Source organism: Telopea speciosissima, chromosome 1 (assembly GCF_018873765.1).
Source record: "Telopea speciosissima isolate NSW1024214 ecotype Mountain lineage chromosome 1, Tspe_v1, whole genome shotgun sequence".
In the NCBI taxonomy this organism is placed as follows: Eukaryota; Viridiplantae; Streptophyta; class Magnoliopsida; order Proteales; family Proteaceae; genus Telopea; species Telopea speciosissima.
This window is the reverse complement of record NC_057916.1, coordinates 81,854,575-81,877,588: the sequence shown is the minus strand read 5'-3', so window position 1 is coordinate 81,877,588 and position 23,014 is coordinate 81,854,575. Positions and strand designations below refer to the sequence as shown.

The 23,014-nt window shown below is 36.2% G+C and overlaps 1 protein-coding gene and 1 non-coding gene across 4 annotated transcripts; one reads left to right on the top strand and one right to left on the bottom strand.

Moving 5' to 3' along the window:
- Positions 1–4,169: 4,169 nt before the first annotated feature.
- TRNAA-AGC lies at positions 4,170–4,242 on the top strand. Its single transcript has one exon. It is a non-coding gene; the product is annotated as a tRNA-Ala (tRNA).
- Positions 4,243–4,347: 105 nt separating this feature from the next.
- On the bottom strand, positions 4,348–11,491 carry LOC122646891 (protein LURP-one-related 8-like). 3 transcript variants are annotated; one of them, XM_043840536.1, is made up of 2 exons: positions 11,180–11,482; positions 4,348–4,777 (listed from the first exon to the last, which is right to left on the bottom strand). In XM_043840536.1, exons 1-2 carry the CDS (start codon positions 11,456–11,458, stop codon positions 4,376–4,378), a joined length of 681 nt encoding a protein of 226 aa, XP_043696471.1. In that variant the 5' UTR covers positions 11,459–11,482; the 3' UTR covers positions 4,348–4,375. The 3 variants fall into 3 exon arrangements, with proteins under 3 accessions (XP_043696471.1, XP_043696478.1, XP_043696464.1); XM_043840543.1 differs by lacking the exon at positions 11,180–11,482 and adding an exon at positions 4,865–5,039; XM_043840529.1 differs by lacking the exon at positions 4,348–4,777 and adding an exon at positions 10,619–11,063 and having other exon boundaries at positions 11,180–11,491.
- Positions 11,492–23,014: the final 11,523 nt, after the last annotated feature.

The following is a 23,014-nucleotide window of genomic DNA, read 5'->3' as shown; positions in this document are numbered from 1 at the left end:
ACAATTGATGGGAAGTGAAGATCCAGATTACAGAAGGGTGTCAAAACCAAACCCAAACCGAAACTGAAAACCGAACCCGAAACTGAGTCGAATTAATCAAATTGAATAGTTTTGGGTCTGATATATGTTATTTAATTTGGTTTCGGTTTTATGTTAAAATCTATCTCAGTGATATATGTTATTTAATTTGGTTTCGGTTTTATGTTGAAATCTATCTCAGTTTGAACCGAAATCAAACCAAATATCACACTTAATTCAAAACCATAGATATCTTTTACTTTTAGGAAATCTACATTTACCACTCGTAGGGGGTTTTACACAATTATATTTACCACCTCTAGAATTTCATTTATTTCTTAAACCTTTCCTCTAGTTTGAAAGATTCTTACAAATGTACCCCTAACGGTGGATGAGAACAGTTAAGTAATGATGTTATCACTCAGATATTAACTGAATGCCAGTAATACCCTTAATGAAGCTATTTTTCATATTTACTCTTATTTTATGATAATTTTAACCCCACTAAACCTCTTCTTTTTCTTCTTCCATTTGAACTCACCATCACCACTCTACCCTCCTCTCTCTCCTTCGTGCATCCCCTGCAACCCGTCCTCTCCGCTGCAACATCTCTCTCCCAAATCCACCCTGTCTCGCAGCCCCGCCCCACCACCTCTGTCCTTTATCCCAACCCAATCTCACCCCACGCCATCCCATTCCCACCACCGCAACACACCTATACCCTCTGCTGCAATAACACTCCCCTACCCCACCGCTCCTGTGAGGAACCCGCAACCCACAATAGACCACACCTTCCTCCGCAACATACCAAAAGCTACCGAAACCGAGCATTCCTCCACGATTTCCAATAAAAATCCCAACTTCGGGCAACTCATCAACGACAGCGCCACACGAGATTCAGAAAATCTCTTTCCGCTGGCTTTTCACTTCAAGTTTTGTGAGATTCAGAATTCCTTTGCTGTGAGATGCAGTGAACCCTTAGTGGGATGCTTTATTGGAAAGCTGTTGGGATTCCTGTCTGAGGACCAGCTTGGTTCATATATTCTTATCTTTATTCTTCTTACTCTTCTCCCTCTTCCATCAATTTCAACAAGTCAGAACTTCTTTCCTAACCTGCATAAGTTTTTTTATTAGTTATGGTCCAATCCTACTGAGAACAAGACTCTAGAAACAGAATCTAAGAATAGCAAATCGATAGCAGACATCAGAGGAATCAAATCAATAATCAAACATGATCAGTGCAGCAACAAACTCAACAGAAACAAGTGAATGCCAATCGGAAACCAGATTCCAGAATTCGATCCAAACAGAGAATCAAGATAGATTGGAAGTAGGATTCTGTGAAATCAAAAGAAAGATCTAAAAATAGACCTAGAAAATCAAACTCCAAAATTGAGAAATTTAGAAATCCTACTTAGAATAGCAACTTGAACTATTTCTGTGATCAGAATTTAATCAGAACAGAACTGATACAGGAGGAACAAGAGTGAATAGCCGTGTTGGGGGTTACGGTTTTGGAAGTGGAGGTGGTGGATACGGTGCAAAAAACGGTGGGGGGTAGAGGTGGTGGTGATCGAAGGGGAGGGGGGATTACGGTGGTGGTGGTGAGTAGAAATAAGGGAAGAAGAAGAAAGAAGAGATAAGAAGAAAATGACAAGGGCAAAATTGTCATTTTATTTCAAAATTAATAGAATTAGTACTCAAGGATGCAGAAATGATTTTTTAAATTCTAAGAGTGATGGACGTAATTTTCTGAAACCCTAAGGGTGGTAGACATAAATTTTCCTTTACCTTTTTTTTTTTTTAGTAAATGGTAAATATCCAAAATGTCAAAAGTGGCAAAATAAAAAACCATATATTTTTTCTTTGGTTTTCTAACCGAATGACCTTTCAACTTTCAACTTTCATTTTCCATTTTTCCACTATTTTTCTTTTCTAAATTTAAACCATATTGGGAAAACGAATTAGACCCAAATTGGAACCATATTTAAAAATCGAATAGAACCAAAATCGAACCGAATCGAGTAGGTTGGGATTCGATTGTCAGTCCTAGAATCGATTTGGTTTTTGATTTGTTTTCGGATTACACTATCAAGGCATTGAACCGAATCGAATGATCGAAACCGAACTAATTAACACCCTTAATTATAGTGTGGGTGCGTACAAGGAGCTCAGATCCTCTCTTTACACCAAAACTCCCAAGAGAAGGGAAGGGAAGCGAACAAAACATCCGTACCACATGTGCCAACCGTACTAATCAGATATATTTTGTGAATTCTGGAAGCATCACAAACACTTGTGACACCAATAACTATCCAAGTTGATAACCAATAACCATTTCAAAATTTAGGATTTTATTTTTCCAAATTGTATCTAGATTATTGGTATTATTGGCACCCATGGAGAACTCCACTCTCTTCATGTAGTTGGATTCATTTCTTTTACCAGTCCAATAAAAAAAATGGACTACAACCTTACAACTATTAAAGGAAATCATACATCAATAATCAATTCAAAAAATATTTAAAAAAAAACAGAAGCCGTTTGAATAAAAAAAGTAAAAAAGTCTAATCAAACCTTTTAAATCGAAATTATTGAAACCGTCTATTCTGTTTTGGTTTTACTTAAAAAATCTTGCATGAATTGAACCGAAGTGTTTATACCAAAACCGAATTGTTTAATACCCTTGGCCTAATAGGGTTATAATCAAGTTTAAATGGCCTAATTGACTAATAAGACTATAAATAATTATTTTTTTGGTAGAAAAAAAAAACTTATTTATTAAAGCGTGCCCAACACAAGGAATTTGAATTACATAAATCTAGAGGTGTCAATTTTGGATCGGAACCGTCCCGCTAGGAACCGGAACCAATCCACCCAATAGCTTATTAGTCCGGATCTGATCTGGTCCCAAGAACCGTTAAGGAACCGTGTAGAACCGAAAGAAATGATCATGACTGGATTATCATTTAATAAAATATGACGAATGATGTCACACAAAAGAAAAACAACTTCAGAAGCTGTGTTTTTGGTATTATCTCCACTCATACCTAACAACTGCAATCTATAGATTATTATTTCAATAAAAATCTTTATTCACGAACCACCAAACTGGTGATGACAGATGGCGAATTATTATAATAGTTTGCTATTTCTAAACTCTCCTCTCTCTCTTTCTCTGCATAAACAAAGTCTAAATATGAGGAATTATGTGAAAGTTGTAGATATCAAAATTAGTTCAAGTCTAGCATATCTGTTCAGATAGATGATAATATATACATTAACATATTGGAACGTCTATCGTTTTTCTAGAGCAACTCTTATTGTCCTTGTTTTGGGCTCTACATTATAATAATGTTTGGATCCGCTTAGGAATCGGAACTGGACCACCCATTACTTAATGATCCTGAATCTCAAATTTGGAACTAGTGAGCTTATTGGTTCGGATTTGGTCTTGACATCTTAGAGTCGGAACCGCTAGAGAATTAGACCGATAGCCCAGAACCGGACCAATTGACACCCCTACATAAATCAGATATCCAAGGAGTGGATATGGGCCATGATATCCTACACACTACGGACATCGCCCTCCGGGCTAGGGAGTCAGCCACGCTGTTAATCTCCCTGATAATATGATGAAAAGTACAAGATACAAAGTAAGAGCTCAAAAGCTTTATATCCTCGATGATGCTTGTCACCTGCACCTGGACTGGAGTATAGGTGATAGTGAGGGAGGCTATAAATGATTATAAAGCAGGTTATAATAAGGGTAAATAGGCCTAAGCGGGTAATAAACGGTTGATTATTGATTGATCCTAGTCAACCAATCGTTGAACCATGACCTTACTCTAGGAACACCCTATTATTAATTGGTTAGTGCTTGAACCTAACACATTTAGTAATTGATCAGACGACTAGTCTCAGGTTTCAACTGATTGGTTCAGGTCAAGTTTATTGGTGTGGGCCAATTTTGACACCCCAAACTCCAATACATGTTTATGTTGTGATGCTCCTCTTTGTTTTATGTTTTGTTTTGCTCGTGTATGCATTTTCGCATTTGAAATTATCGCATTAGTTGGCTCTCCATGTTCTCATGATGTTAGTCATTTTTACACAAAAAAATTTTGTTAGCAACATATAAATTCATAGTAGGGGATGTAGCTCAGATGGTAGAGCGCTCGCTTAGCATGCGAGAGGTACGGGGATCGATACCCCGCATCTCCACAATTTTTTTAATTAAAACAGGACAAATATTTTTTGAAATTCGACCTTTCGATTTCTTGTTGTTCATGGAGAGAGAGAGAGAGAGAGAGAGAGAGAGAAGAAGCATTAGATGGTAATTGAAAGAAAAAAAAATTTAAGTGAACATTTGATCGAGAAGTAAAACCAAAGACATTGCAAAGGCAGGATCGAGGAGAGCAGATCGAACGATCAAAAGGAAAACGTCATGCCCAAAAGAAATGCCTCTGATGCTGGCAGCCTTCCTCTTGATCTCTGCAACTACTTCTGTTCTTGATAACCCATCTACCACTTGGCATGACCTCCTCTCGTAAGAGCCTTGGATCACAAATATTGGATTTCCTTTGTCTGGAGGAGGAGTATCAAACACTTGTGCCACCACCACATCTTGATGATGTTGGTTTCTCTGTAACAGCAGATTTACATGTTTCCTCACCCAATAGATCGGTTTCTTACTCATCTCCTTCCCATCCTCTGCTTCTCCTTCGAATACTAACCAGTTATCTACAAACCTCCTCTTCTGTTTCAAACCCAAATCATATAAATAAATAAATAAAAGTAGAAAATAGCCAAGAAGAGACAAGAGAAGAGAGAGAGATGATGATACCTTTCGACGAAGGGTGAAGAGGGATTTCCCAGACGCATCCATAAGGACGATATCGTCGTTCCGATCACCCCTGTAGTTATCGACTCGATAAATGAGATTTCCGGCGGAATCAAACACCGTAAATCCATTACAGTTGAATAACAGTGATTTCCTCCACACTGTTAGTGACATACAATTACTATCACTAATGTGTTTCTCCTCTTCCTTCTCTACACTTTCACCTTCTCCTACACGCTCAACTGTTAAGAGAAAATCCATCTCTTCTCTCTCTCTCACTCTCTCTCAATGTCTGAAACTCTCTTGCTCTATTTATTGATGTTCTGAGAGTCTACAATGACAGCGACGATGATAGGGCAGGCGGTACAGAATAAACCTGGCCTAGTTCTGATTGGTACAGATTAAGAAGAAAAAAAAAAAAAAGAAAAAAAAAAGAAGAAGAAGGTTTAGGAACTATATTTGAAGAGAATTTGATTCCATTTGTGCACCATCTGGTGTACGAAAACCTGATCCGGCCTCTGATTTGAAAGGCTGTAGTCCTAAACTATTCTTGACGTACAGGTGGTGGCTCATAGGCGCGTTCATTTTGTCCCCCACTATGTCTGAAGGTCACGGAGAATATTTTTCTAATTTTCATTTACCCACGTGACATAGTACCATAAGGTTATTCTTTTGATGTTATGTTAAGAAATCACATGAGGTTTTGAGAATGAAAATTGATCCTCTCCAATCATCATCCAACGACAGGGGAAGACTTGAACACGTATTCCCCATATATTACATGTGTTTAAGTCCTCCCAATAGCTAAATGGATAATTAGAGAAAAATTGAACTATCAAATAGTTAGAGATATGAAACTCCAGAGATATTAGCTAGCGTGCGTTCTTATGAACTGCCTGACTCACACGGCCCCTGCACTCCCCCATAAAAGTTTCTCTCTCTCACCTGTAACTGCCTATGTTATAATGTTAACCATAGTGGGAATATCACAAAACATCAAAAAGGTCCCCACTAGAAGTTCGGTGCCCAATTTCTTTATTTTTTGATAGTCTATCAGCCATATCGGCCGACCACGTGGTTAGAAAGACTTAGGCGAATCTCTTTACACTCAAGGCTTCACCACCTCTCAATTAGACTTTTTTTTTTTTTACCTCAAAGGGACAGCTGAGTCGGCAAGGTATCAAGTACAAGGAAGCAGAAGCAACACATCTCTCTCACGTGTAGGTAGGTCAGAAAAATGGGACATTCATCATATCTGGATGAAAGAATGGACAAACAAAGGTGAGATGGAGACTCACAACAAGAATGACATCTATTATTATGATACCTTGTAAAATTTCTAGTCTATTGTCTGGCACCACTAATTAACATTAGATGTGGGACCCAACATAAATAGTCAAATTGAGACTATGGGCTCATGTTCTCAGTGCCGTAGCGTAGGCTGTGCCCAGACACATGGGCCTGTTACTTAGGGGGGTAGGATGATCATTGCATTTATCCCCATGTGTCTGGGCGCAACCTGCGCCCCCGGCACAGAGAATATTCTCCCATTTTTATAACTCTTAACATCTCAATACTCTCCTTCACTTATAACTTTAAGATCACTATACTTTTATAAATCCCTACATCTCACACTATTTCCCTATACATCGAGGATAACAAGGAGTTAGCTATAATACCATGTTAAATAAAGTGGAAAATCCCACCAAATACCACTTGTGGTTCAATTCAAAATCTCAAGGCTTTAGGTAGAAATGACCTCAAGGTATATTAAGACACATCCAAGGTCCAAGTTCACTGATGTGAGGCTATACTCTAGCTCCCAAGATCTCAACAGTTTGAGGCAACTTGCATGAAAATAGGGATCTTGAGGTGCTTTAGTATTTCTTGTTTCACATGGGTTGTGGGGTTTTACATGGACCTAGGGTTTATACGGTCTACCCAATAAATTTATCAATCACGGTTCTTATGGGGCCTCAGTCTTTCCTCGTTCATGTTGGTTTTGGGTTCTTACACAAATCTAGGATGGGCTATAGGTTCCTCATAAAAAAAATTGTGTAGGGTTTGTATTCTAGTTTCATTGAGGGCACTGATTGCATCATCTAATGGTGAGCCAACTAGCTCTGTCAATCAAATTATATGATGGATAAGCTTAATTTAGAAGTATTCTTATAAATATGGGAGATGGATTTACGTGTTGCTCCCTTATATTGACATCTTATACGTTAAGCCAATAGTGAAGAAATAAATGATATATTTAATGAGAAGAGATAAAGAGATCTACATATTAAAGACAGAAAAGAAAGAGTTTGAGAGATAAGTACTGAAATAATTTTAATATTTCAGTATTAAAAAATTATTGAAATAGATAAGATTACTGAAAAAAAAATCTCTCTTCATCTTGTGCGATGAAAAACTTGCTCTTACGTTTTTTTTCCAAGTATCTAGTTTTCATTATTTGCCGTCCAATTTTGTATGAAAAATTGATTTGCATTATCTAATTAAAAGAAAGAAGCAACGCAATAAGAGAATGCTTATTTCATTTTCCCCTTCTTTTCAGAGCTTTAGACAATTACACAGTAAATTTTAATAGATACCTAGCTTCTCAAACAAATTTTTTGGGATACATATTTAAGAAAAATTGATGTGAGCCTATGGATTATAAAAAATGGTAATAATTTTTTATTTTTCCAAACATGTGAAATGACAAAAGCATCTTGAAGATACAATCATGACTATAATGGTATTAGGGATATGAAATGGGAGTTTTCAACATACTTTTGGACACTTAAATAGGAAATTTTTTTTTCCTTTGTTATCAAAATAGTCCACTATTGGCCTGCTAGTTTTAGCCAACTAATCAGTTAATGAGTTGTACAAATTATGGATTTAAAGCTTATATCTCTATATAAGAAATTAAAGTAGATTGAAACTTACTAACCTAATAGATGATGATATGAAGAACATTTCCACAAAATTTGAGTGTTAATAGATCTGCTATTTAAATAAGCTAATCAAAATAGGGCCTTTTGAAAAATCAATCCCTATAATTTCTCATAGTCTTGTCCAAAATGCAATATTGGAAGTAGCCAAAATGTAACATTTTGTCTTCTATAAATCTAACATATTTAAAAATTTAACATTTAGCTTTTTAGATAAAGGTGCAACTTGTTGTCATTAAAATGGTGAATTAAAAAGTTGTAACCTTCTTTTAAGTTTTAACTACCCAAGCTTTTTCTTCTTCGTGAAAGTTATTTAATGGAGTACTTAATTTAATGTGTAAAAAATGTTTTCAAAAACTTGAAAATTATTTAATACAATATTTGATGCAATTTTATGTGAAATGGTAGGATTTACCCTCGTTGAAAAAAATGTGTTATTTTATGGATCACCATGTTACCCATGTGAAAAGGAATATCCCCAGCCAAGAGAACAGGAGCACAGGAAAGAGTGCCGTATAATTTGTATACAGGGGCCCACATGTCAGGGAGGAGACAGAGTATCATGAGAAGATGAAATGCAAGTTCGACACCAACAAAGTGGCCATCATTTTCCCTTTGTTTATGAATGGGAGAGAGTTTCCCACAATGGCAGTATAAAGAAGTAAGAATCTGCACATCACACTAATAGTTGTCTTTTCAAGTATCATCCACATGTGGTTTACATATTTAGATTAAAAGAGAAACCCATGTAAGATAAGGGGGAGGGGGGGGGGAATGTATATCTGTAGTATTCGGGTTGGGGATTGAGAAGAAAAGCTATTAGAGCTTCTAAGAGAGAGAGAGGAGGGGGGGGGGGGTTCTATTAGGCAATGCGCATATGAAGAATCATTATTATATGCCCTTACTCCATGTAACATATAAAGAGTGGTTAATATATGTCCTACCCTATTTAGCATATAAAGAATAGTTATTATGTGCCTCCTTTCTAACTGAGGTGAAGATCACTCCCAAACCCCTCTCCCAATCGAATCTTCTCTAATTCCTTAAAAGTGCATTGCGATGCAGTTTGGGGGTTGAAATGTTGCCACTTGGTAGGTGCGACATCTAACAGTTTGAGTTTGAGAAGAAAGAAAAAAAAAACTGGCTAAATTGAGCTCAGATTGGTAGATGTTATGCCTGCCAGGTGGCGACATCCCACCCCCGAACTACACATGTCAGGAATTGGAGAGGATTTTAATCCCTCCCTATCACACCTACAAAATTAAACTAGTTGTGATAGTCATTTTCATCAATTGTCACATAATTCAATTTAGTTTGGTATGATTTCTATTTTAAGAGAAGCAAATAAAAACTAGTAAGGTAATATATTGAGCCATGACTACGGCCTGGTTAATTTATCCAAAAGAAAAAAAAACTACGGCTTTGTTTGGTATGATTTCTATTTTAGTTCCAATTTCATGGGTTGATTTCTATTTTGTAAATTGTTTGATTTGATTTTTGCACCTTAATTCAGTGAAATAGAAGTCAAATGAAATAAAATTTCTGAAATAACTGAGTAACTGTTTCAATTTAGAAAATGAAACTAATTTCGCTCTTGCTCTTTATTGAGCACATGATTAATTTGATGGATGAAACAATATTTTCATGTTAAAAATAAAACACCGCACTTTTTCTTCTCTTGATGGTCTGACCACCACCACCAAGCCCTCCCACCCCACCCCACCCCACCTCTCCGCCACAATTGCCACAACCACCCCGTCACCACCATCATCGTCGCTGCCACCACCACCCTCTCCTAAAGAAATATAGAAAATCTATTCTTAGAAATTGAACTACCTTTATTAATGGATTTTTTATTCTTAAAAGATTTCAGATTGTTGCAATCAAAACAATTTCAGTTTCTAGACCAATTTGACTGATTCGTGAAATTAATCTGAAATTGAAATAGAAATCATACCAAATCTGGTTGTATTGGTAGAATATTTGTGGTTTTTCGATTATTAGTCATGAGGCGGATCGTGTGGGGTCCAAATTTTGTGGACATGTAAAATCTAAGGTTTTTGGCTTACATTTAAAATTTCATCCTAAGCAAAGTTTGCCAAGTGGCAAAGTAAAAAGTTAATAATTTGGGACTATGGAAAAATGCATAATAGTTGTTGGAGTACCATAGGCTTATGGGAGGGTATTTGATGAATTAAACTCTGAAATTCATCTCATCTTACTGTAGACGTAGGTAATCTTGCTGAACCACGTAAATCATCGTATTTATTGTGTGATTGTTGTTTGTAATTTTCATTCTCTTTTGTTTCCTGTTAGGATCCGTTTTTAACACATGGAATTATTTAAAAGGGAGGGAGGGAGGGATACACATAGGGATCATTATCGTCTCATGTTTCCTGCCCGGTACAGTGGTCCAGTTTGCCTCATCGGGGGCAGGAAATGACGACCTAACCCCCTACCCGAATACATTGCACGAGGGAGGTTAAAACATCATTTCCGTCCCCTATGAGAGGAACTGGACCTTGTACTGAGAACAGGACAGCAAAAAAATTCATACACAAAATGGGTGCTACTATGCTAACTCATGTGCCTAATCTTTTCCCGAAACAATTATACAATTTATTCCAAAATAAAAAATAATGAATTCCCAAAACATTTATAGACTTTCTTTTTAATTTCGTATTGTGCATGCAGATTTTGAATTCCAATAGTCATGCTTCTTGCTCTCATAAGGAGAGAGAGAGAGAGAGAGAGAGAGAGAGAGAGAGAGAGAAGCATTAGATGGCAAGTGAAAAAGATAGTTAGGTGAAGCATTAGATGGTAAGTGAAAAAGATAGTTAGGTGAACATTTGATCAAGAAGTAAAACCAAAGACATTGCAAACGCAGGATCAAGACCTGACCGAACGATCAAAAGAAAAACGTCAAGTCCAAAAGAAATGCCTTTGATGCTCGCATCCTTCCTCTTGATCTCTGCAACAACCTCTGTTCTTGATAACCCATCTACCACTTGACATGACCTTCTCTCGTAAGACCCTTGTATCACAAATATTGGATTACCTTTCTCTTTTTCTTTCTCTGGAGGAGGAGTTGTATCAAACACTTGTGCCACCACCACATCTTGATGATTTTGGTGGTTATTTCTCTGTAACTTCAGATTTACATGTTTCCTCACCCAATACATCGGTTTCTTACTACTCATCTCCTTCCCATCCTCTGCTTCTCCTTCGAATATTAACCACTTATCTACAAACCTCCTCTTCTGTTTTTCAAATCCAATCATATAATTAATTAATTATTATTAAAAAAAAAAAAAAGAAGTAGAAAATAGCCAAGAAGAAGAGATAAGAGAAGAGAGAGATAGATGATCATATATACCTTTCGACGAAGGGTAAAGAGGGGTTTTCCATACGCATCCATGAGGATGATATTGTCGGTCCGGTCACCTCTGTAATTATCGACTCGATAGATGAGATTTCCGGTAGAATCAATCACCGTAAAACCATCACAGGTGAATAATAGTGATTTCCTCCACACTGTTAGTGATGTACAACTAATCGCATCGTTCATCTTCTGTTTCTTCTCTTCTTTCTCTACACTTCCACCATCTCCTACACGCACCGCTGCTGCTGAACCACACCTTGAAAGAAGAATCATTTTTTTTTTCTTTTTCTTTTCTCTCTCTCTCTCTCTCTCTCTATACCTGAAGGAAGAATGGAGATCTCAATGTCTGAAACTCTTCAACTATTTATTGGTGGGAGAAAGGGGAAGGTGGGAGAGTGGGACAGAATAAGTCTGAGACTAGTTCTGATTGGTACAGAGAAGAGCATAGTAGTCAAAAAAAGAAGAACAAAGAAACGGGGGCCAGACTTGGGAGGTTCTGGTCCCAAATTTGTTCTTGACACGTGTTGGTTCATGTGAGAGTTTGTAATACCTCATGTGGTGATTTTCTAATAACGTCACATCAAAGGGTTAACCTTACGGCATTACGCCATGTGGTTAAATAGGTTATTTTCTCTACTACATCTTCTGCTTATGTTGAATAAATAGTGGAGTATCTATCACAAAATATCAAAATGGTCCCCATCTAGATGTTAGGCGGTGCCATATCAGCCAACCACGTGGCTGGAATAACTTGGCACACCTATATAAACTCAAGACCTCTCAATTAGAATGTGACTTCAACTCATTTGGAAAAGTATCATGTCCATGGAAGGTTCCAATTTCTAAAGTTCAATTCTTCTCCACACCTTTGAGTTTGATTTTCATTTCAAAATTCAAAAGTAGTACATTAGTGTAGTAATAAGTGTGGCTCATTAGCTCCCTCGCCCGCCTCAGTGGGTCCTTGTCTAGCCCTTTGTGTGAGACTTGGTATTATTAAAAAAAACATAAAGAAAAAATTACAAAAAAAAATCCTATAGTTTAATTTGAGGTTTAACATTCCCTCTCACACGTAAGTGGATACCAACAAAATTAAGATCTGATCTGATAGTAGATTAAATTTCTGTCTCAAAAGACCGATTTATTGCTTGATTGATCCCACATTAGGATCAAGACTTGTTCTGATATTATATTAGATTTTCATCTCAAAAGAACGATCTATTGCACGATCCTACATTGGGATCCAACACAGATAAATAAAATGGGATGATATATACTTCTATGACTCTCAACATCTCAACATTTTCCCTCACGTGTAATTATGCACAAAGGCAAGATTGGGACCCAAATCAAAATCGGAATCTGCTCAAAAGATTGGTCTATTACCTGATCCCATTGGTCATAGCCAATGTGGGATAAGATCCAACACAGATAAGAGAAGTGGGACTATAAATATGTCTACAGCTCTCAACATCTTAATACCTTGGTGCCCACCTGGAAGAAAATAGGGAATTTGTGGGGCTTTAGTCTTTCTTGTATCCAATAAAATTAGCACACGAGGTTCTTATAGAGCCTCACTCTTTCTAGGTTCATATGGGTTATGGGGTCTTACATGGACTCAATGTTTCCTTGTTACAAAATAAAAGTTGGTTTAGTTATTTAAAATTGCAAGCAATTAAATTTCAAGAAAATAGTATTTATTTCTATATATATTTCCTTATTTTAAAAGGTTATCTACATTAGCATATAAGCGACATCCCTTACATAATAACGTAATATGTGTTGTTTTCATTCCAATTGTAGACACCCCCACCCACGGTTTGTATTGTATATAATGTTATTATAGTTATGACATCTTGCTTAGATCATTCAAAAAAAAAAAAAAAATTTCAGGGGTTGAAGTGTGCGAGGGTAATCTAATGGCACACATGGCCTCTATTGTGCCACAAGATGTGCAATGCATACCCAGCAGTACGGCAGAGGATCCAGATTTGATCTAAATCATTAATTTGATGGATATATATACCTTTTTTTATTGAGATATAATAAGCTAGTACTCTAGAGTCTGGAGTCTTCAATATATTATTGTTTATAAGAATTTCCAAATTAATAATACTTATTGTTAGTTGAATTTTTGGATCACATTTTTCTTCATCTACTGTGAAAAAGAACATCTTAAGCCACAACATTCAACCTTTGGATTGGATTGCCTGAGAATGGGTGTTCTCAATTTTGTATAATAATTGACAGGAATTAATGATAAAATTCATCTACCCAGGAGTACAATCATAAGGTCACATCACAGTGAATGAAGAGACTTCCTCTCTTCATCTTGTGGGGTGAAAAAACTTTCTTACACATTTTTTTTTTTCAAGATCTATTTCTTTTTATTTTCCATTAATTATTGTATGGAAAACCGATGTGCATTATTAAAATTTTTTTTTTATGGGTGCAACCCCATAAAATGGGAAATTTTATTCCTATATGGTGCTAAAAAAATATGTAAAATAGGGAGCATATTCTCTTGGAAGGATGACTACCAAAAACCTTCTTAGTAGATACTTTGATCGGTGGATGACTCCTTGCAGATTGAAGGAGATGAATCAAAGTCTGACAATCAAATCGTATAAAGACACTGCTAAGACCTGTAAAGACAACCAATTTTAAGCCAAGTTTAATGGCAGTAGTCTCACCGAGAAGTGAAGATGAAGGCAAGCTGGAAGAAGTATGATTCGAAATATTCAGTTGTACTGTCCAGTGCACGTTTAAAGTGCATTTGACGGTATCCAAGAACATGTGCTTGAATTGGATTTATTTATCCCCTCAAATGCAGTGGCTACCGCACTTGAGAGGATGAAACTCCGAAAACTGAGTGACTCAAATAGCGAGGAGTACGTTTCTTCTTTTTCAGATTTCCCAGCACCGATGTGTATCGTCTAAGTAAAAAGAAAGAAGCAACCCAACAAGAGAATGCCTATTTCCTTTTTTACTCTTATTTTAAGACCTTCATACCACATATGCTATTTTTAATAGATGTTTAGATTCTCAAACAATTGTTTAGGAAAATATTTATGAAAAATTGTAAGCTTATGGATTGCAAACTTGCTAAATAATTTTTTGTCTCTCCAAACATGTGAAATGTTAAAAAAAAATAAAAAATCTAAAAATACATTATCATAGTTTGAATTTTAATTTTGATGCAATAGTTTGGATAAATTTATCAAAATAGTCCATCATTGGATAACTTATTTTGGCTTAGTGGATGAGTTGTATTCGTACTTGTGAATTACAGATAGTGTCAATTTTGATAGTTCATCTCAATCATATGATTCACCATACTAAGTATTTATTCTTGTATTTTCATCTGTCGAAATATATATTGATAAAGTTGAAGTTTCAGAGCTTTACATCTACATATAAGAAAATTGAAGTAGGTTTTAACCAATAGATAATGACATAAATAACACCTCCACAAAACTTAAATGTCAATGAAACCTTCTGTCTTCATTAGCATGCTATCCACATTAAAAGAAGAATCTATCAAGGGAAGAGGTGCCACATGGTTTGTATACAAGGGGCCCACATATTAGCGAAAGGAGTGAGAGAATGTCAAAAGAGATAATGTGCCCCTCACGACACTGGCTGGCAACATGATCATCATTTTCTTTTATTTTTGAATAAGAGAGGGTTTAGCTCGGGAGAGGAATCTACACACCACACCTATAGTTGCCATGAAAAAAGTATCATCTACATGGGACCCACATATTCATGGTAGAAGAAAGAAAAATAATATAGAAAAAAGGAAGTTTTTCCTTTATAAATATCCTTGAGAGGGGGTATGTATGTATGTAGCGTTCTGATTGGGGATGATTTAGTATATAAAGAATCATTATTATATGCCCCTACGGCCCTACCCTATGTAACATATAAAGAATCAGTTATTATATGCCCCTAACCTATTTAGCATATAAAGAATAGTGTTATTATATGCCTCTTTTCTAATTGAGGTAAAGGTCACTCCTAAGACCCCTCTCCCCTTTGCCATCATACCTACAAAATCAAAGTAGTTGGTGATGGTCGTTTTCATCAATTGTCACATAATTCAACTATTGGAAAAAAAAAATTAAGATTTAGTAGAGGTATTATATTCAACCATGACTACTGAACTAGTAGAATAGTAATGGGTGGAACATTCTAGAACAGTTGGTTTATTAAGTTTAGGGAGAATGTTTTCTGTGCTGTAGTGCAGTCTGTGCAGGGGAGGCAGGATGGTTATTATGCCCACCCCCATGTGCTTGGGCGCAGGCTGCGTTGTGGCACAGAGAACAATACCCTTTAAGTTTATTATGGTCGTTCAAATACTTGTCATGAGGCAGATCGTGTATGACCCAAATTTTGTAGACATATAGAATTTAAGATCTCTTGCTCATATACATAAAATTTCAATCTGAATATAGTTTGTCAAGTGGCAAAATATAAATTTGAAAATTTGGACTACGGAAGAGTGCACAATAGTGGTCGGCGTAGTATAAGCATGCGTGGACATTTATGGGATGCATAAGAGGTATTTGATGAATTAAGCTTTGAAGTTTGACACATGACTAATCCAGATCATCTACCATCTATCCAATAGTCCGGATTGTCACATCATCATTCCATATAACACAATGAAGATGGGCCACTTTGATAAGCTATTAATTTACCTTCTTTATCGATCCAATAATCATTTTGAGGGAAAAGGAGAATTGTTCATACTTGGGAAGAGTAAGGATAATGATATATAATTTAATTACATGAGACAGGTACATATATCCTCATTGTTTACCCACTTACTTTGTCTAAATATGGATAGTAAGATAACTTAGAAACATGCATACATTTTACAAATAAACACTTATGCATGTTAGCTCAAGGCCTTATATCTAAAGGGTCTATCCAATGCATGAGGCTCTTGCCATTGTGGGGTTTGGGAAGGGTCATAATGTACACAGTCTTACCATTGTTTCACAGAGAGATTGTTTCCTAACTCAACTCCATGACCACTAAATATGGATAGTAAGATAACTTAGACTCATGCATACATTTTACAAATAAACACTTATACATGTTAGCTCAAGGCCTTATATCTAGAGGGTGTTCCCAGTGCATCAGGCTCTTGCCATTGCGGGGTTTGGGGAGGGTCATAATGTATGCAGTCTTACTATTTTTTCACGAAGAGCTTGTTTCTTGACTCAAATCCATGACTACTAGGTCACAATTGAGCAACCTTACATTGCGCCGAGACTCGCCCTTAACTCAAAGCCTTATATTTAATAATTCATTTCCATCTAATCAACCCAAAAAATTATGTTTGTATATTATCACTTTTTAAGTCTTGTAATCTAAACATTTAAAACCCATATCATCCTTTTGTTAGGGTTTTGATGTCTTGTATTCCGTCGCTTGCATAAGTGGGTTGATTATGAAGGGGCGTTAAGAGGCCGAACTAGCAGGTCTATGCGGGGGTTCGGGGGGTGGCAGTCCCCAAAATATCATTTTTAAGGATATATGGGTATTTCTATAAATTTCTAGTATAGGGTTTCACTATATATTATAGTGAGGGTTCATTCTCTGGTTCTTTCTCTGTAATCAATCTGAGAGTGGTGTGAGGACGAGCAGTTGTGATCCAATTCTCCATTGACAGTGAAGCAGATCTTATCTCACTATGGACGTAGGCAATCTTCCCGAACCACGTAAATCCTTGAGATCCATTGCATAATTGTTTGTTTGCGATTTCCATTCTTTTTGCATTGTTTTAAATTCACGTTTTTCTATACTTCTTTTTTTACTTTCGCATTCAATTTTTGAGATGTTTTAAACACCTTGTACCAAAAAATTGTGTTTTTTTTTTTTGTCGTTCCCATTTTAAATAAATATGATCTGAACAATCTAAATGGGTGTATTTTGGATTAATTCAGATTTTAGACACTTAACCATTTTCTTTTCTTCTCCATTAGTATATCACATTACTGATTATTATTAACTGATTGCTTGATTAACATTTATTCTTTTTCCTTTTCCTTTTAGAAGGGCTAGCTGTTTCTATTTGTCCTTCTAGTTTTTGTCGGTGGGTTTGATAAGTTGGTATAAAGTTAAAGAGTTTTTCACAAACCTGTGGGCTGGGGGGTCCATATCAATGAACAGAGAAGTAATAAGTGTCCACAGATATTGAAATGTAGAAGTAAAACTACAAAGCTAGAACAGTAGCCAAAAATGGTTTAATATCATAATAATTTGGTGTTGTCTCCCTGAACCCAACTCCCAAAGTTAAAAAAAAATCACAGGAAATCCAAGCAAAGGAATTAGACAAGACTCTTGAATGGTGATTTTTCCTTTTTCAGTAAATCCATTATCTTGTCTACTTAATCTGGAATTTAGGTAAAAAGACTCTATCACTTTTTTGTCTCTTTTCATCAATATCTTTCCTGGGTTTCCAATACATATTTGACACCAGTGAGGCAGTGACCCACTTGAGATTGAAAATTAAATACTTCTCTCTTTCAAACAAACACGGCTTCCCAAACTGTATACTCGGTCCCATCATCCAAGAAGATTTTTTTTCTTCTCTCCTTCTCTCCTTCTCTGTTTTCTTCCTTCAGTTCTCACACAGAGCAGTTGAACAGAAGAAGCTAGCACATGTAGATGGGTTTGTGTCTCTTTACCATTGGTTTCATGGTTTTGAAGTTTTTGTCAAAAAATCCACCTTCATGTGTTGGTGTTGCAGCTAACAATCTTGAATCTCTTCAAGGGTAACCGACCATTCCCTGTCTTTTATAGATAGTTCTATATTTTATTATGATCGATTACCTTTAATGTCCAAGTCTTACCAAACAAGTCATAGTCTATACACAAAAACCTAAACCAATTAAGCTTTCTTTATCTTTGAAAAAGATGAGTTGACGGGAAACATGCTTTGGTGAAGCTTTTTGGGTTTGTTCTTAAATTAAATTATTAGCATCTCTTAAGCAAATCAGAGCTACCCATATGTCTGGAATCTTTAGATTTATATCTTTATAATTATAATTAGATGGGTTTTCCAAAATTTAATTAAGATGATGTTGAAGAGTCCAAATCTGTCACCATCCTTCTCTTATATGGAAAGATTGTAATCAAAGATCTTCTAGTGTTTAGTCAAATGGTTACCCAAATTAACCTAACTAAACTTTCTTCAATAAAAATAAATAAATTAAGGGAATAAGATTCCCTCGATACCACCCACCGAAGCAAGGATTCTTTCTCACGTTTTCTCACATAATGAGTCATGGGATCCATATTGGCGTTCCGTTTCATCTAACAAAATGTGGGTCCTAACTAAATGATTCTGTCTCCCACCCTCTCATTAGTGCGGATTCTCGGATGTACACATGGCCCCAAAGCTTGTATCATTGTAGGGAAATGGGTTTCTTCTTGAGCTCTCTGGTATTTTTTTACCTACCCAAATTAGAAATAAAGACATAGGTCATGAGCATTCTAGTATACCTCGTGGAGAGTTCTGATTGGCCTTTTTTTGGAAAGTGAAGTTAGCTACTCTTTGGCTATCATCAATGACATTATCACATTAGAAAGAAAATGAAAAATGTTTTGGTAATGTCATGAGAATCTTTGTATCTTTAATTGTCACCTCCCATATGAAGGGGATAAAAAAATAGAAAAAAAAATTATTACTCTGCCTACTTCTTAGGTTTTTAGATCTTTTCACACAAATATCATGAGGTCTCACCTCCATCATAAAAAATTTTTAGATCAAAAGATTCCAAAATTAGGTTCATCAATTTCATATCGACTATTTTGTCACATCACCAAGCATTCACTTCCTAGGAGAAAAAGGTTCCTATGAATCCAATTGTAAGAATTTTCCCACATCTGCTATTAGGCTATGTTTGGAAGCCAAGAAAAGAAAAGAAAAGAAAAGTGTCTTGTTATGTTTTTTTTTTCTTTTCTTTTCTTGACTTCCAAACATAGTCTTAGGAAAAAATCATAAATGTGCAAAATTTAATACATGACTATTGATGTGGCATTGTTCAAATTGAACCTAGTTTTGGGATGCTATGGTCTAAAATTTTGAGATGGGCAGGGTGAGACTTTCTTGGAATATCTGTGTGGACTGAAAAATATTAAAACCATGAAAAGTGGGCTTATTATTAGTACTTTTTCTCAAAATTTATTTAAAATTAGGGAATGATTAAGGTGCACCACAAATTTGATAAAAGGGGTGTACCCCACTTCATTTTGGAGTTTATACTTAATTCAATAAGATAAATTTTTATTAAATGATTGTATTGTCCATAGTGGAGCATAACTCTTATTCTTTTGGGGGTTGGGGGGAGGAGGGGAGTATAGCCCTTGTCTCTTTGAAACAATGAGAAGAAAAAAAAATTAGGAAAATGATACCAAAACCCACATTTGTATGAAGCTCAACAATTTCGAATGCTTAACTCCTAAAAATGAAAGGACTATAGCCTAATGCAGTTGTTTTTTTTATTTTTGGGAGAGAATTCTTCAAGTAGCATAGAGGAGTGCACCGATGAGATGTGGCAAAATATTATCATATATTACAGAGGAGTGATGTCAATTTATGTGAGAAGGAGAGAGATGGATGCAGAAGTGCCAAAGTACCCTAACCCCATGGCTCAGAGAACCTTTTCTTTTTCTCTTTTTATTTTTTCCTTCTTTTTATTTATTTATTTATTTTTTCTTCTGTACTCACTTGGAATGTAAAATTGGTTTTGGGAGCAGCACAATATCATAAGTCTTGTTCTTGTAAGGGAAGAAGGATTTCAAAATTATTATTTTCCTTTGTTAACAAAAGGAAGGTAAGTTTGGTCAAAATCTTGTGGCCAAATGCCTTCCCAATCACTACCATATAGCCATGATGAGAATTTTATTTACACCCAATTTGCTAGGTCTTAAAGTATCAGTATTGTCTTTACCAAAAAAAATAAGTATCAGTATTGGAACCCACATCGGTCATGGCCGATTTTGATACTGATATGGATCGTCCGTGTCAGGTTTGATCGGACCGTTTTATCCCTCAAAATACCAATACCTTTGATTTTTTAGACCATTTTACCTTTTCCTGTGCCGATACCACTAGTACGATATCTATATTGTATAAGTATCAGGTACCAGCGATACTAATGTCTTAAACCGTGTCAATTTGTGTCAAAAAATTTCCCTCTAATCTACAACTTGAAGTGGAGACAAGCTGGATGTACTGCCACGTACACTGGGGTGTGTGCCAGCCTGCCTAGTCATCCGATGCACACTGGATGCACTGACGCATTGGAGAGGATCCGAACCCTATCCAATACATGGATGAAGGGGAAACACTAATTTGTTAGACCTGGCTCATGCAAAAGCCTAGACCAGTTAATAGTCAACTTATAATTGGCTAATGATCCTTGCTTATACAAGACGAGTAGAGTGGGCTACCGGAGCCAAGATAAAAATTATCAGTTTTATACAGAGCTTAAAAACCCCTAAATCAAATTTTTAACTGAAAATGCGAGGCTTGGACCAAGAGAAGGCAAGTTCTTTATCTTAATTTACTCATTATTTAAAGGGAAAATCTTTTTGAAACCTTATTTTTTTGCAATTTTAATATTGCACATGTTTTTTTTTATTTTCAATTTTGGAGGTTTGATTTTAGGATTCATCTTCCCCAAATAGTTTAAGGTTTGATTTTCAGTTTCAAACCCTAAACCATTTGGGGAAGATGAGGGTAATTTGGTCATTTTATTTTTAAATTTTGGTGGATTTTTATCATAAGGGAATTTTAGTCATTAGATTCCCTAAAACCAACGTCTAACGTCCCAAATTAATGGACTAGACCAAAGTGCTACACTTTTTTGAAAGTAAAGAGGAGTTTGTCATTAGAAAAGTTGTAGGGGGCATTTAGATAAATTGGCATTTTCAGAGGGGCATTTGTAAAATATCCTTTTTAATTTTAAAAACCCTTTTTTATCCCTACATTAAGTATTACATTAAATTACTTTTAGAAACAAACAAAAGAAGGTTACAATCTTTAGTTCGCCACTCTGAGGACCCCAGGGTGCTAGATCACCCAATTGGATAGTAGCCCATGGTTTTTTCTTTCGACACAAACAGTTTATGGATAAAAGCTTCTCTCTCTCTCCTTATTTAATGACGATTCATCTCCTTCTTTTATGTATGAAATTGATATATCCAAAATTCTTCTCCCTTTCAAATATATATGATACATGCAAGATGCTAATACATGAGATAAGGGTGCTATTAAAAAAAAAAAAAAAAAAAAGATAAAGGTACTACTATCAAAATAAAAAGGGAAAATTACACTATCACCCCTGATGTTTGTATTAAATACAGTACGACCCCTTATATTTTTAAAATATACACCCAACACCTTTAAATGGACGGGGTTACGTATAAAATTTAAATGACAATTTTGCCCTTCAATTAAAATAATCCTATTCTAGTTTTTTGTTTTTCTAACATTAAAAAGTGGGACCCACCACTATTTCTTCCTTTTTTTGTTTCTTCTTCTTCTTAAACCACCGCCCCACCACCGCTTCAACCACTACCCCACCACCGTTGCAACCTTCGTCCCACTTCTTGAAAATGGTTCAGAGGCTCACTTACCTGGTGGGAAGCTGTGGGAAAAAAAGATTCAATCTCCCGTCGAACCCCCAAAAAATAAGAAAAAAAAGTTGTCGATTCACTTTTATAGCGAGAAAATCTCTCTCCCTCTTTCGGATTTCCATCGTTTCAACGAATCAAATATCTTTCTTGGCACGTAAACTGGAGTCTTTGATCCACTGAACTAACTGACCTGCGAGGTTGTGTGACCTGATCAGGTCTTTCACTGTTGAAGCAGTTTCTCTCTCGAACCTGAGGCAAGTCGTTGGTGATGAGCTTGAAGATGGCCTGAGGAAGGGGTGTGAAGTTTGGGCTGCCCTATGGGCAAAATGGTAAGCTCACACCCATTAAGGGTATGTTTGTCATTTTAAGACATCAATGGCCAACATGTCAACAACTAACGGTAATGCTCTAACGGAGTGGGGCAAAATGTAACAAGTACCCTAAACTTAGGGGGTGAGGATGTATATTTTGAAAACACAGGAGGTCACACTGTATTTAGTACAGACCTCAGGGGGTAGCAGTGTAATTTTCCCAAACAAAAAAAAAACAGATAAGGGTGCCAATCCTTTCCCATAATTGTATGAAATTTGGAAGAAGAATGGTGCTAGGCTGCATAGCGCCTGATACTGCCTCCCTGTGTCTATCTCTCTCCTGAAATGAGTTAAGACAGACACACAGAAGCATTTGCATTCGCTACACAGCTTGGCAGGGAAAATAAAAAATAGTTAGCCAACAGAGATCTTGCAAAAATTGACAAATCAAGTAAAGGGTTGGCTAGGGAGCTGAGCTGACTTGCAATCCTCCGACCATTGGTCCTTTCAAAGAGTTTGTTTTAGACATTGACATGGCTGGTTCAAGTTGATTTTCACAACCTATAACCGTTGACCCACGCTGTATAGACACAAGGCATGGCAGATTCAGGTTGACTTTCACTTGAACTAAATCCAAGTATGGTTAGAAATAGGCAGTTTCTAGTCTCTCCAAATGGCAAAGGGATCTTCTCTTCTCAACACAGAAAAGAGCCCATTTCTGGATTTCAATGAAATTGATCTATTACACCTGCAACTAGCAAGGTCCGGCCCACCATATATGTTGGCTCAATTGGTACAGGTTTAAACCAGCTAGGCACATTCAAACAGCACATTCTTTACTGGTCATTAACTACCATTAGTC

Excerpts from the sequence above, each read along its gene's own strand:
- LOC122646891 (XM_043840529.1), bottom strand. The coding sequence starts at position 11,458 with ATGATTCTTCTTTCAAGGTGTGGTTCAGCAGCAGCGGTGCGTGTAGGA. Across the intron at positions 11,064-11,179 it reads TCTTTACCCTTCGTCGAAAG|AAGAGGAGGTTTGTAGATAA; the intron begins GTATATATGATC and ends TTTGAAAAACAG.